The 13,444-nt window shown below is 45.7% G+C and overlaps 1 protein-coding gene and 1 long non-coding RNA gene across 9 annotated transcripts in view; one reads left to right on the top strand and one right to left on the bottom strand.

Moving 5' to 3' along the window:
• Positions 1–13,444, bottom strand: part of LOC111250973 (uncharacterized) — an 81,291-nt gene that overhangs the window by 19,374 nt on the left and 48,473 nt on the right. The window lies entirely within an intron of this gene.
• The window catches only part of para (sodium voltage-gated channel paralytic), an 83,802-nt gene that overhangs the window by 41,390 nt on the left and 28,968 nt on the right, over positions 1–13,444 (top strand). For all 7 annotated transcript variants that reach the window (XM_086991572.1, XM_086991574.1, XM_086991573.1 and 4 more), the window contains exons 9-11: positions 7,861–8,280; positions 8,648–8,750; positions 9,977–10,042. In XM_086991572.1, the coding sequence (XP_086847698.1) occupies positions 7,861–8,280; positions 8,648–8,750; positions 9,977–10,042 (589 nt within the window). The remainder of the gene's footprint in view (positions 1–7,860; positions 8,281–8,647; positions 8,751–9,976; positions 10,043–13,444) is intronic.

The raw sequence follows: 13,444 nt of genomic DNA, 5'->3' as shown, positions 1-13,444 counted from the left end.
GTACACTATCGATACTTCCCGTAAACATATCCATCTATCTATCAATCTTCAATATGGTCACTTATAAATAACATACGCGCACGGATGCACGCTCGATTATCCGTGCGGTACCTGCATTCGTAAGGTCGAAGCGTTCACAGTTGGTACGTGAGACCTCTCGAGCCTTCACGTATACCATTTACTCGTGTACAGCTGTTGCGCATTGCAGATGTTAGAAAAACGACTGTAACAGACCGTTGAGTTTGATACTGAACGTATCCACGCCATCCAATGATTTGGACCCTCACAAAAGCCAGCTTTGAGCCTAGTAACTGTAACAAATATACTGCCTGTACAAAAAAGTAGGATTTTTTAGCTCTTAAGGTGATTATGCAATAGATGCGTTAGGGAACGAGTTACAGCCACTCACATGAGCAGAACTGCTACACAAATTACAAACATCCCTAATTAATAATTGCATCTTACTAAATCTACAGTATTCCGTATACCGTCATGCATGACAGTCCTGTATTATATATCGTTTTGTATGGGCATGACAATGCTGCCTGCATGCAAATGAGCTCAACAAACGCTCGCTGTTTACCGCGCAATATAAATGTTAACAATGTCAGGAACTAACAGTCGTCGTATTGTACCTACATGCACCATTATCGTATTGTACTAACTGTTCATACTTGACTGTCGAGTTTGCCCTATATATGTACCTGTTTCTAGGCGGGCGCCCGTTTCAGCAGTGCGGCAGGACCTTGCACAGCCGCAATACAGACACAATATTTTCGGGTAAAAGCAATTTTGCCATAATTATTTTTATATGACGGTTGCGGCCATGTTCTAGATTTTTGCACGCCTACACCCCACTATGATTAAAGCAACATTATATAAGTATGCTGCCGTTAATGATGTTATCGAAAGACAAAATCTGACGCGTCGGCTGAACGGACACTGCACGAGCGCTTAACTATTCTGAACGGAAAGGCCGACCAAGATTTGAATTATATCGCAAAAAAAATTAATGGAAACGTACTAGAGTCGCTGATCAGGTGTCAACTAAACGGTGTGATATATGGCTGCTGTGGCCTAGAAGAAAGAAGAGTCAAACGATAGTCGTGATCATATCATCGTCAGTCGTGTGGTCATAGTGAAAGATTCCACTCGAACTCAAAAGCGTCCACTGGACATAGCTTACATTGACCAGTCGTTCAAGGTGCAGTGTATCTACTGACTAGTAGCATTCAACTATTATATGTGGTATGCATCAACTAATTTCAGTAATTTGAATTAGGCCTTAAAGATCACTCTAGACGTGTGAAGAACGTCGCGTTGACCCTAAACATCGGCGCCGAAGAAATTTATCGAAGGCATACGTGCCCATCTGACGGGTGACTGATATAAACGCAATATGGCCGAAACGGGAAGACAGAAAATAGATATACCTAATGACCTATACAATACAAGATGCATTCACCATAGTTCGATATACGTTGCTACCGTAGGCACGTTTATGGGGCGTTGCAAGTCTGCTTGTATCGCCACGAGTCAATATAACAACCTGAATTGACCTGTTAATTAAGAGAAATTAATAAATAATCGAAAAGTGGTTAACCATGTGACAGCACGTAAGCATCCTCCTTCTTTTTATTTTCTGATAAAATGTATGGTTCGTTTACGTATGCGTTGTTTTCTGCTATCGTCACGCCCCCGTACGTTGATCAACTGGCCTGGATGAATCAGATGCTTTTGTTATATATAGTTTTTACACATGGGCTGACCGCATCAAATAAATCTCTTTGCTGGCCGCGTACTTCTTTCAGCATCGGCCACACAATTACGAGCGTTGACCACACAATGCTTCGAACAGCTTGTATCATCGTATCAGCTGTGTGGGGCATCGTGCGTAGCGGCAACGGTAGCTGGAAAGGACTGCTCTGTTGGATGGGCTGCCCCAGGGCCGCCGGTGTACTGTGGTGGCGCGCCTCAGGCAGATTATAAAAGCTGTTGTATGTGACTGGTCTACTAGCAATCATGGCGCTGCCGGTAATCGGATTCGGCGCGTTTTATCTGACAAACTTACATTACGAGCTAAACTGGGTGTAGGTTTAGTAAGTCGCGACCAAAACGGGGCAACCTGAGTTGGGGCGAGCAAGAGGACCTAGGCTCATTGGAGCGAAGGCCGAAAGAGACAGAGGGAGACGCCAATCGCTGATCGCAAGGGATAACCACGACCAATCTACTGAACACAGACTAAGAAACCGCTAGCAATAGCCAGGACCTCCCTTTCAATGATTCTCCTTTTTGTCTTTTATTCAGCCCCTTGCCGCCCACCGTTTTTCTCTCCCCTTTCCTTTTCTTGTTCCGGCTTTATACGCCAGCCGAGCTGCTGTCACTGCTATGAACATGCAAGCGCTATGGCGCTGGCGTGCTCTGAACATGGCTGCTGTTATTTAGAGTGGTTTGCTGCATTACGCTCTACTCGCTGACCTACCTATTTGAGGCCAGTTGACTGGCTTCCTGCCTACCTGCGCAGAGGTAGCACCTCAGGCAAGACAACATAATGGCTCGCTTGCTGACTGGTTGGCAGACAAGCAGGAAAACATAACACGGCTTAGCAGCAATAGCAGGCATCGAAGCCGACCGGCCGCTCCGTTCCAATTCGACAGCCAACGTTAGTAGCAGCAGCAGCCGTGGCTTCTGTGAAGGAGTAGGGAGGCAAGAAGTGAAGCCTTGACTGGGGCCGCTCCAGTACACATAAAGCCACGTTGCCTTCCCTCCTGCCTTTGCTCCTATGTTCCGTGCAAGTAATGTTACGATCCCTTGCGGCCTCAATGCTAACCTAACGCTAGCTGATACCTGAGCATGGGGCTGCGCGGGTTGGGGTCGGCAGTCAGCCATGATCCTCATTTACAATGCATTGCCGAGGACACCGCCTCAGCTACTACCACTGACAGCCATTGGGGACGACCTTTTGAAACCGCATCGTGCTCGCAGGCACCCCTATTCAAAGCTTCTGTTACGGCCGTCGCTACTATTTCTGCCATTGGCAACCGGCGCGTTCACCAGTCAAGCAAATGTAGAGTTCTGCTTTGGCCTATCCCAAAGGGCTATCAGCTTGGAGGAGGGGACACGGGTAAAGGGGAGGAGCTTCTGGGGTGAAAGTGGCAGGAGACGAACAAAAAGGGCCTTAGACAGAAACGACACGGTGGACAGGCCGACGGCCAATTGGTCACTTCAACTGCGCTAGTTCGCGTCATGCGGTGGCTTCTGCGTTACCACCACGGAATTTTCAAGCGAAGAGCCAAGAATCACCGATCGTGCATTGCCAATGACTTACACTCCAAGAGAGAAAAAGGAGACGGTGAATAGAGAAGAACAAGGTGTCGAACTAGACCGGGTTGTTTGGAGCTTAATAGCCGACTGGAGCAGACAAAGGTTCGACACGCAGCAGGAACAAGGTTCTCACTAGAGCGTCTCTAGCTAGAACCTTCTCATCTGCCTGTTGTCACGCCACGCATAACGCTTCTTGCTACTACTGCAAAGGATGTTTCTATCAACGCCAACGGCGGTGCCATCGTTGTTCCTTCTACTACTGGTAGTACTACAACTCTTCCTATTACAACCCCGACTTGAAGCGGTAGCATGTGGTAAGCATAAGGTTTCGATGGCTGTAACAGCGGCCGGCGGCGAAGTCTGCACTGGCGCCTTTGTTCGTTTGTCGTTCGATAAATCGTTCACCGTACAACACTCGAACTCTCCGCTCACCACCCAAAAGCACCTTTTCCTTGAGAAGGTCCAGCTTAGTCCAATGCTACTCCTATACACAACCCCTTTTCTTCGTACGCTCGCTCAAAAGTTATCCATTGGACAATTTGGTTGGCTAGCTCACTGACTTGAAACCTAAAAAGTTCCACGCAGAAAACGCCAATGGCAGCGCAGATGACAGAAAATGCAGTATGGAGCTTCTGTGGCTGCTACGTCGGTATTACAGCGATGTGTTACGGATAAAACTGCTGTTGTTGTTGTCAACAATATCGAAGCAGTCCTTCGTGCTCGGTGTGCCTCTCCTGCACAAGAAATTCGCTTATTATTTACAAAATATATGTTCCAGACTAGGTTGCTTGCAGCAGAACTAGATGAAGACCGAAGGCTCTATCCGGTCAGTTCATATCGGTTGATCCGCCTAGCTGGTCGCTTGCAAGCGATCCAGGCAACAGGCAGAAGCGTAAGCTGTCCGCTGCTGATGCTGACCGCAGAATATTTCGTGGCGTCGGCGAGCACGGAACCACAACTGGAGCCAACGGAGCTCAGATAAAGGGAACCGACAAAACGACCAGTTCCACTATAGCAGCAGCAAACAACTTTCGGGCTGCGGTAGCAATCTCCCTAACTTGTTAATTCCAAGAGTTGTACCAACACTCTCCTTCTGTCCACAAAGTTAGTCCCGAATCTAGTAGCGCAGGTCCCCTTTGAAACGCCTTTCCTTTGTGAAAGCGGTAGTTTCTTCGGTCTGATCATAGGAATTACCAGAGAGGGGCGTCACCGGAAGTGACGTTGGCCAATTCCTTTCATTTCCGATTCGAGTGAAGCGAAGCTTGCGAGCCCGGGCTCCTGGCGCACCGGTCGATTTCCGTTTTGATGAGCCACAATTTGGCCGGGACCTGTAACGCTGCTGCTGGCGCTGCGTTCTTAAAATCAGTACCTCCACCGCCGGTACTGTTGACCACCATCAATGCCATTGCTACAAGGCCGAGTCGAAAAGAAAACCTTTTGCGAAACGAGTCCTGTTTCGTCTCGCCCGTTCTGTTTTAGCGGTCAGCGGTGGTGTTTTCTTATAGCGAAGCAGAAGCGATTGGGGGATGAGCAGCCAAACGAGGCATCATCCCGCCTCGGTTAGTTAGCTTAACAGCCGCATTGAGGAGCTTAAAAAAACCATGTCGGCCAAGTGCGTCCGATGATAACAGATTTCACAGTGTCGTTTACTATCAGCAACAGGAGCGGCATAGGGGATGATCATGCGACCATAGAAGGTGATGAGCCTTCAATAACAAAATGCGCGAGTAATAATAAATAATCGCCCAATAAATAGGCGAGCGTATTCAGATGACAAGAAAACTGACAATTCATTGGTGTATACTATAGATTTTGCCTAACGACACAGAGATGATCAAAGCACATATTTGATATTATAGCAAGATTGTAAGACACTGAATAAGGCTAAAACGTATCTGTATCTTGAATTGAAGACATCGTCACCGGTATGGTAGCTTAATCTGATGTCTGTTTGTATGTCTATAATCATCGATAAATGGACCGATTGGTTACGGTCGTCGCGATGAAAGACTCTGATTTCAATGCTACCTTGTATTCTACTATTTTTGCAAAATAAGATATTTTAACAAATACTTACTTACAGCCATGCTCAGCGATGCTGAGTGTCGTACCACAAAAGTAGTCATTCAAATCAAAAAAACTTTCGAATCTCTTAAAGCGGGCGAATCTCTTAAAAAAGAAAAAAAAAGCGAGGGCTTAGCGCCCCTTGGCATCTACCATTAGAGAGTTTTTACCCGTTGTCTTTCACCTGCCGGCATCCAACATCATCTCATTTTGTTCTACTTAAAACTAAAGAAAGTGCTATTTTTTTTGGACCATGGCTTCCAACGAAGCCAACAAAGAGATGTAGCCTATTCATTAAAGAGAATGATTGTTTATGAGAACTGGGCGAAGAGCAATGCAAATTGCTATCGATCTTCCCTTCGGATCCATAGTTAAAGTTTATCTATAAACAATACTGAAAGAAAAAGTACCAAGTGTACAAGTAGAAAATATACACACGTTGGCAAGACCTCTATGGAGCGTAGTATCCCTGAGGTGACAAATATCTACGTAAAATTCGTCTTCGACCGTTCTTCCGACGACGTGGACGAAAGGAAAGCGCTCGGCTAATATAGCAAACTTCTCGCATCGTCTTAAGGACTTTGAGTAGTTCTTATTGTTTATCCACACTTGTACTAGTTCTGTACGGAAGATATCGTTCACGCACACAGCATAGTACGTGCATATACATGGCGTTAAAAGGAGCTGGGTGCAGAGAGATGTGATCTAAAAAGAGAGTAAAAATAACTGCTTTCTATTTATAGACGTTAGATAGCGTGTATGGGCAGTTAGTTATTAAACTGCTCTCATTTCAGCGCGTCGATTTGTCGGCGCCGTTCTCCCACTTCAGTTCACCGCTTGGTCACTGAGTATTGTCGCTTGGACCGCGCGTATCTGCCAGCTACGGACTATGTTGCAACTATAGTAGCAACGGAACAACACAGCACGAAACGTTTGCTTTTGAATGGAGTGAACCGCTGACTAGGCGAACTAGGACAAAGCCCCAGCATGCCCCGTTTTAAAGGATGAGGGCGGTGGGGTAGGGCACGGTCGTCGTGGAACTCAGGTTCTAAATACAATACAGGTGGAGGCAAGCTGTGCTTTCGCATCCACGCAAGTACACACGATATAGTTGAGACGGGTAAACGTATGCGACATAGGCGCACACAGGCCAGTACGTAGGCAGGCGGTCACATGCCAGCGTCCACTCCCCTCACCACTCTCCATACGGCCCCCACTGCTGCCGCTACAATTCAGTTTGAGTTCAGATTCTAGTCGCCGCTGCCGCGTCTATCGGGCTGGCGCTGCTCTTGCGCGCTGCTTTACGAATCGGCAAGTGTTACTTCGCTTCCTTTCCTACGTTTGCTGGCGGTCCTTCACGAGTGATTTCGACTCTATATCACCAAACCCCACGAACCTTTTACTTCATCGGCGCCGGCGACGACCACAGTACTAAAAATTATAAAATACAAACATAGAGTTTGCCACAAGCTTAACTGAGTCCACCCTAGTGCCTGCAGCCTACGTTGATCCTCTACGGTGGTCGGAGAACAAGTACATTCGTATGAGGAGAAGACGGCTCTCCTGCCATCCATTTATTGGGCAAAATGGCGCAGCCATCCAGGGCTTTCGCAGCTGGTACTTTCGCTTCGCTCTGTTAGCGGCTGCTGGTACCAGCTACTGTTCGATATGGAAAGGGGCAGCTTCAGGGGCGAACCAATAGACTGGCTCGTTGCCGTCAATGCTGCTAGCCTTCGCTAGCGACCGGTTAATAATAACAACTAAACGATCACTGCCATCATCGTCAGTTTTCTAGCAGTTTATACGTCTACCGCTTTCTGATGGGTTTAACTTAACGAAGACAAGACGTAAATCAATATCGACAAAATTGCTACCGTATTGGACTGTACTCTAGGCATACACCGCCAACCCGATGGATAACCCCCCAAAGACAACCAACCTCAAATAATCCCAAAAAAACGATCAACAACGAAACACATTTGAAAAAGTTAGCTCTAGCTGTATTACTTAGAGACAACAACGAGAATCAGTAAGAAGAAAAGCAAATCATTAGGTACAGGCCTTGCGCAGAAACGTGCAAGGTCTCTGCCGGAGAAGCTTAGCAGACTGACTGTGGAAGATTGATTTAAGAATTAAAGCTTCCTACATGCCTAAGGATCCTATCAATGTATCTAATTCAATGAATGACTTCAATTTTGGTAAATTAAGGAAGGGCAAATATCGTAATATTCGCAATAAATTAAATATATGTATATGTGTGTGTGTAGGAATGTCGTCCGTCTTTGAAGACACTTTGAAAAGCCACCAAATAGAGTAAATGTCATAGCCTACCTCTGTCGGTTCAACCGCGTAAACAGCGTAATTAAAAGTCGTTACTTCTGCATGTAATTTTTACATCATTGTATTGCAACGGTGGTCTGATATCTGTCTAACCACGGACTGGTGCAATTGTCATGTGCTACTTCGTAACAGGCGAGTTTGTCTCTGCCTGGTTCACCATTCAATATCCGGCGGGGCTCGCGTTCAAGTGGCCAATGGCGACCTAGCGGTCATCCAGCGAACGGTGGTGGAGGTGCCGCTGGTCGCCGTCCAGGGGGTGGCGGTGGACAGCCCTGCTATGGAGGGGCAAAACCATTACTACTGCAGACATACGTAGACGCTCAGGAACACCTCCCGTTCGCCGACGACTCGGCCGCGGTCACCCCAATGTCGGAAGACAACGGGGCCATCATTATTCCTCTCTACTCCAATTTGCAGCACTCTCGCAGAAGCAGCTACACATCACATTCGTCGCGATTGTCGTACACCTCGCACGGGGAAGTCTACTGCTTAACGAAGGAGTCGCAGTTGAGATCGAGATCACGCAATCTACAGAATTACTTCTATGATCAGGTAAAATAAGTAGCCAGTACATACTTTCACGCTTCACTATGTGTACTTTGTATTTTTTAGGCTTAATGTGAAGATTATATAGATGTTTTTTTGAAATCTTGTCCTGAGTTAAAGTGCCTGCTCATATAGTCTCATCAAGTGCTTTGTATCACTTGGCAGTTTGTGTTTTTTTTTTGGCTGTTTTCCAATTGTTTTTGTACGAGCTTATAGTGCATTACCATTACTTAACCGTATAGAAACGTACAAATAATATAATAGCTTTACGACATTATTAAACTAATAGTAATAGTAATATCTTAGTATTTACTTAGTAATCTACTGGGACAATGGTATTATCGCTATGTTTGTCTATCAATATTTTTTATAGGAGACGCGGCTGGATTCTGAAGACTACATTCTATCTAAAATTAAACAGGTTAACAAACCATATATGGAGCCGTCGACTCGGCATCCTATGGTCGATATGAGAGGTAAGTGATCTTTGTATATAACTAGTCGTCTCGACGAGGTCTGTAGATCACACGCTTTTGAGGCGTGTTGCTTATTACTTTTTCATGGCATAGTCATGCTCGCCAAGTCGAAAACGTGTAGTACGCCGTGAGCGAGCCGTACGCACGACCTATGTACGCAAGCAGATTTCCTAGCTAAAAAATAGTTGTAGAAATGAATACGCCATCGGTCGATTCCTATCGGACGAGGCTATTTTCTTAAATCGTGCCAACATACCTGTGTGGACTTCGTAAATCGCTCTCGGTAAAACGAGCTTCTCGTCATACGTGCCATTTTGTGGTGGCAAGAGATAGTGGCGCACTCACAAATTAAAACTTGTATTCAACAAAAGCCACCCCACATTCTGTTATCATTATCGCCTGCACTGCTTCCATTTCATAGAGATGGAGCGCGTCTTAGCCAGTCTGTAACTTTATTTGACCGGCGGTTAAAGTCAGGTACATTTCTACCTTGCCGACTGCCTCTCTGTAGTATTCCCAGAGCCTCGAACAGTGCAGGCTCTACTCTTGCCGCCTTTCCCAAACCTTTGGAACCTTGTATTTCTCGTCCTTTATTTCTCCTTGTCAGCACATCAGCTGTGTGGGTATCAACTCATTGACCTTTCTGACAGCACAAAATACAGGCCAAAAATGACTAACTAAATCTGGCCATCTGCCGGTGGTGGTGCTGCTGCCGCCAGATTCAGTTAATAATAACAATGCTGACAGTTAGTACTATGAAAAACTTTGAGCATCTACATCCGACGCTGTTGTTAAATATAGCTTGGGGCGTCTGGTCCCTCGCGGAGGAAGATGCGTGTACGCCCGGTTTTCAACCTAAGCGACCCTAAATTTTGAAGCAAGCAGACCGCTTATCACTGCGTTATTTTTACATTGTTATTAAGAAATGGTTCAAAGCAAACTGGAAATAGAAATAATGCCAATAGTAGAAGCACACTTGTACTCATCGCCGCGATAGCGATAGGTTTTCGATCGACATATCTAACCAAGTGATTTATACATTTCATTTTTTGTCCTTGTCTTCCATTGTTTCGCTCGATTATCGTGGCCGTTGCTGGGATGGCTGTTAACTCGGTCCTCATTGCCGTCCATTATATCTGCGTGCATTTCGACGTGGGGTTCCATCTTCTTCGTTACGCTGTGTATATGCATGCATACATATTTTCGTTCTGCTGCTTGTATTTCAGACGTGATGGTCCTCAACGATATCATCGAGCAGGCAGCTGGCCGCCAAAGCAAGGCCAGCGAGAGAGGTATTTAGCCTGAAGTAGTATAGTGAGCGCGACATGCCTAGGTTGTAGCGGTGATCCCCTCATTCTCTCCCCGTTGCGTTATGCATAAGCCTTTTGACCTGGACTGAATTGACCGGACTGGGTACAGCGGATGATATTGGCAGTTGTTAATGTTATTATAGCTATTGTTTCCCCATCGTGCCATCATTATGCCACGACTATTAATATCGCCACTGTTTTCTTGTATTAGCTATTGATTTTTTTTCTTTTTTTCCTAGTCATTTCAATAAAATCGTCGACAAAGCTGCACACGGCTCGCGCATTATGTCGACCTAGATCGACTAGGGCGTAATGGCTAGTTTAGAAAAATAAACTTAAGATTAGTAACAATTTATTCAACATTTGTTGATGCTATTGTGGTTATCACCATGAATCGAGTCGTGTGCGGTAAGTTGATGAAGCTGGTCACGAGTAACTATGGCGATGCTGATGAGGTCAATGCGGCAATGATTAGCCATTAGAACGCTGCCGTAGTTGCAGAAATAGGGTGCAAGCGAGAGGTAAGGTACTCAATATTGACCGGTGTAACGACGATAATGCTAACTAAGCGATTGAATTGACGATTGATACTACGGAATGGCTGCGTAATGGGTACTACGATTTCTGCTACGAAATAGTAAATAGCGACACCGGTGGAGATTATGCATAGACGAATTTCCTTTTTTGATTCATGCTTAATTCAGTCATTTTTAGTTAAGGAAAGAAAAAAAAACGAGCGAGAGAGAGAGAGACCACTGTCACCATTAACACAGTCGCCCATACACACGCTTCTGGATATTTTATTCGATTGTGATTGGTATGATATTACAACGTTGTAGCGTATATATACATATATACGACACAAACGTGCATGCACGATGCGGTCTGTTAGACACGGTGTGCGCCCATATATACCGCAAAAAAAAGCGTTTCCATTCGTTTAAGATGCGCTGGATCTGCGCTGGTTGAAGCAAATGTCCGAGTCGATTGGGGGTTCAAGTGAAGACTTGCATAGGTGTTACCCATTGGCCAAGAGAGTTGCTGAGGGTCAATGCGTTGCTATGCATATTGCAGAGGCGTGAAACGTAGACGATTGCTGTTACCGGATATACGCGATCGATGCTGAATAACGACTCACCGGTATCTGTTGTCACGTTTAAAAACAATCGTTCGAAGACACGACGAACGGCGACTAACTATTCCCCTTAACTCAGCGGCTGAATTTAGCTAAAGCTCCGTTTAAAAAAGAGCGACATGCCCTTCACTATCTATGCGTTCAAAACTTCTGTATTCAATTAGAGCAACTGATTCTTTACAGTCTTCCGCGCGGCGGGCCGTTGTCGTAGGCGTTCTGCTCGTCTTCTTGTTACCTCGCAATCGTCTTCGTTTAATCGCCGGAGCAACAGCGCGACGCCACACCTCACCTATAACGATTGAACTGTTTAAACCGTGTCGACTGGACCGAAATCCTTTGATCTGAATTAGTTTATTGGTTCAGTTAAGAAAACTGTAATTTCTAATTAGTTTCTTCGCTACCACCAACGGAATCGGCAAAGGGATCGCCACGACTACATAATATAAGATTGTGCGTGCTCCCCACTGGCTGCCCGTTTCTCGGTACCGTCTTCTGCAACCGTCATTGTTTTTCCGTTATTTCTGCTCGATTCTGTAAAGCCGACAGTGGTGGAATAAAAGGGGCAGCGTGTTCGCCGCATGTCTAACCGACGGCCGTGGCATCGTTGACCTGTCCCCTGTGCCCCTCTATCGCCGTCCGCTTTCACTTCCCACGAGACAACCATGGTTCCACGCATGCTCTCAGTCAGTTGCTTACTAGTACTATCGTTTAAATGGAGCAAGCGATGTTACGCGTGATACGCCCTCCGTCCACTCGTCAAAACCGCTAAGACTATCCGTTGTCCAAAGATTTGCGGTCCTCGTATGCACTGGCCTCCAAAGCCACCGATCTACCGCGCCATAATTATGGTCCTTCACAAAGTGGCACTTGTGAGTGTGCCTGTATTAATAATCCCTGGTTACCATTTATTCGGTAGAACTGCCCATTCCTCACGAACATCGTATCTAAACTTCAACGAAACAGCAACAGCAGTAATAGCAGTGTTCACATCGCACCAACACGGTGGCATTAGAGGTCTAGATATGACCTTTTGTATACGATTAATTTAATTGCATTACGGAAAGTACTAAATGAGAAAAATGACGAGTAATAATTAAGATTAGTCAGTGTCACAGCGGCGTACTTAAGTACTCGTTACTACAACTTGCGAAAGAAAGCAAAAGGCAGGTAGAGCTACATTAAGCTCTCGTGTTCATTCTCTAGACTTTTGACATATGTAAATCTGCACTTGGGCGTGCCCCAAGGTCGTCTCCTGCCGTGTTGACGAAGTCACAACTGTTGCAGATAAACACCCTGCCGGACCCTTTTCTGTCTCCATAGAAAGACTAAGATGCGCTGCCGAATAAGAGCTAGCATCCCTATATATCAACACGTTACAACTTACGTCCAGCCGTAACACGTCGACGTCCAGATCGCTCCGAATCGGCCACATTCAGCTCAATTGAGCGTTTGCAAAATTAGAATAATAACGATAACAATAACACGGATAGTGCGTGTAAGGCCATTACCATTCAGTCAAAAGATGTCCTCTAAACTTCTGTTGGTTATTCAAATGAAGATCCCCAAAACGGCTAGATTTCGCTGTGGAACTGTTGATATCGCCATCACCAGATAAGGGTCACGAAACGGTCCTATTTTACTTTGCCCAATGCTTGAGACAAGCTCAGTCAGAAACGGAGCAAGCACAATAGTTCTTGTTCAGATAGCGAAAAACGTTATTTGCAGAACACATTTCAGTTAGATTCTTCGGTCAAAGCCTTAATCCCTATCAAAAAGCGTTTCCATAGTGGCAATATATAGCTATATTGCCATACGAGGTCCGGGTTGCTTCGTTCACTAGTGCTCGTCTAGCCTGACCTAGGCTGCTGGCGTCAGCTCTTTAAGTGGATACTGCTGTACGGGCCTTAGGGGAATGAAGCTGATTAACTTTGAAGCCGGACGAGACTCTATTCTTTGGTTGCGTCGCAAGCTTGCACCAGATTTGCACCATTTGGCATAGTTAATAGGAAACGAACCACGAACCACACACAGACACACACACACACACACACTCACACACACACACACACAGTCAAACACACACACACACACACACACACACACACACACACAAGCACACATAGGTACACATTCACATTTTAATCTTCGGTTACGTAGGGGTTGCGCAGTGTCACGTAAATGGGCATTTCCTGCCTCGATAGAGGATTTTGACAGAGTAGGGAACGCCACGGTGATGGATACCGCTACAC

Source organism: Varroa destructor, unplaced genomic scaffold (assembly GCF_002443255.2).
Source record: "Varroa destructor unplaced genomic scaffold, Vdes_3.0 BEIS01000005.1, whole genome shotgun sequence".
Taxonomy (NCBI): Eukaryota; Metazoa; Arthropoda; class Arachnida; order Mesostigmata; family Varroidae; genus Varroa; species Varroa destructor.
The sequence above is the reverse complement of the archived record's forward strand: the minus strand, read 5'-3'. Positions and strand labels throughout refer to the sequence as shown.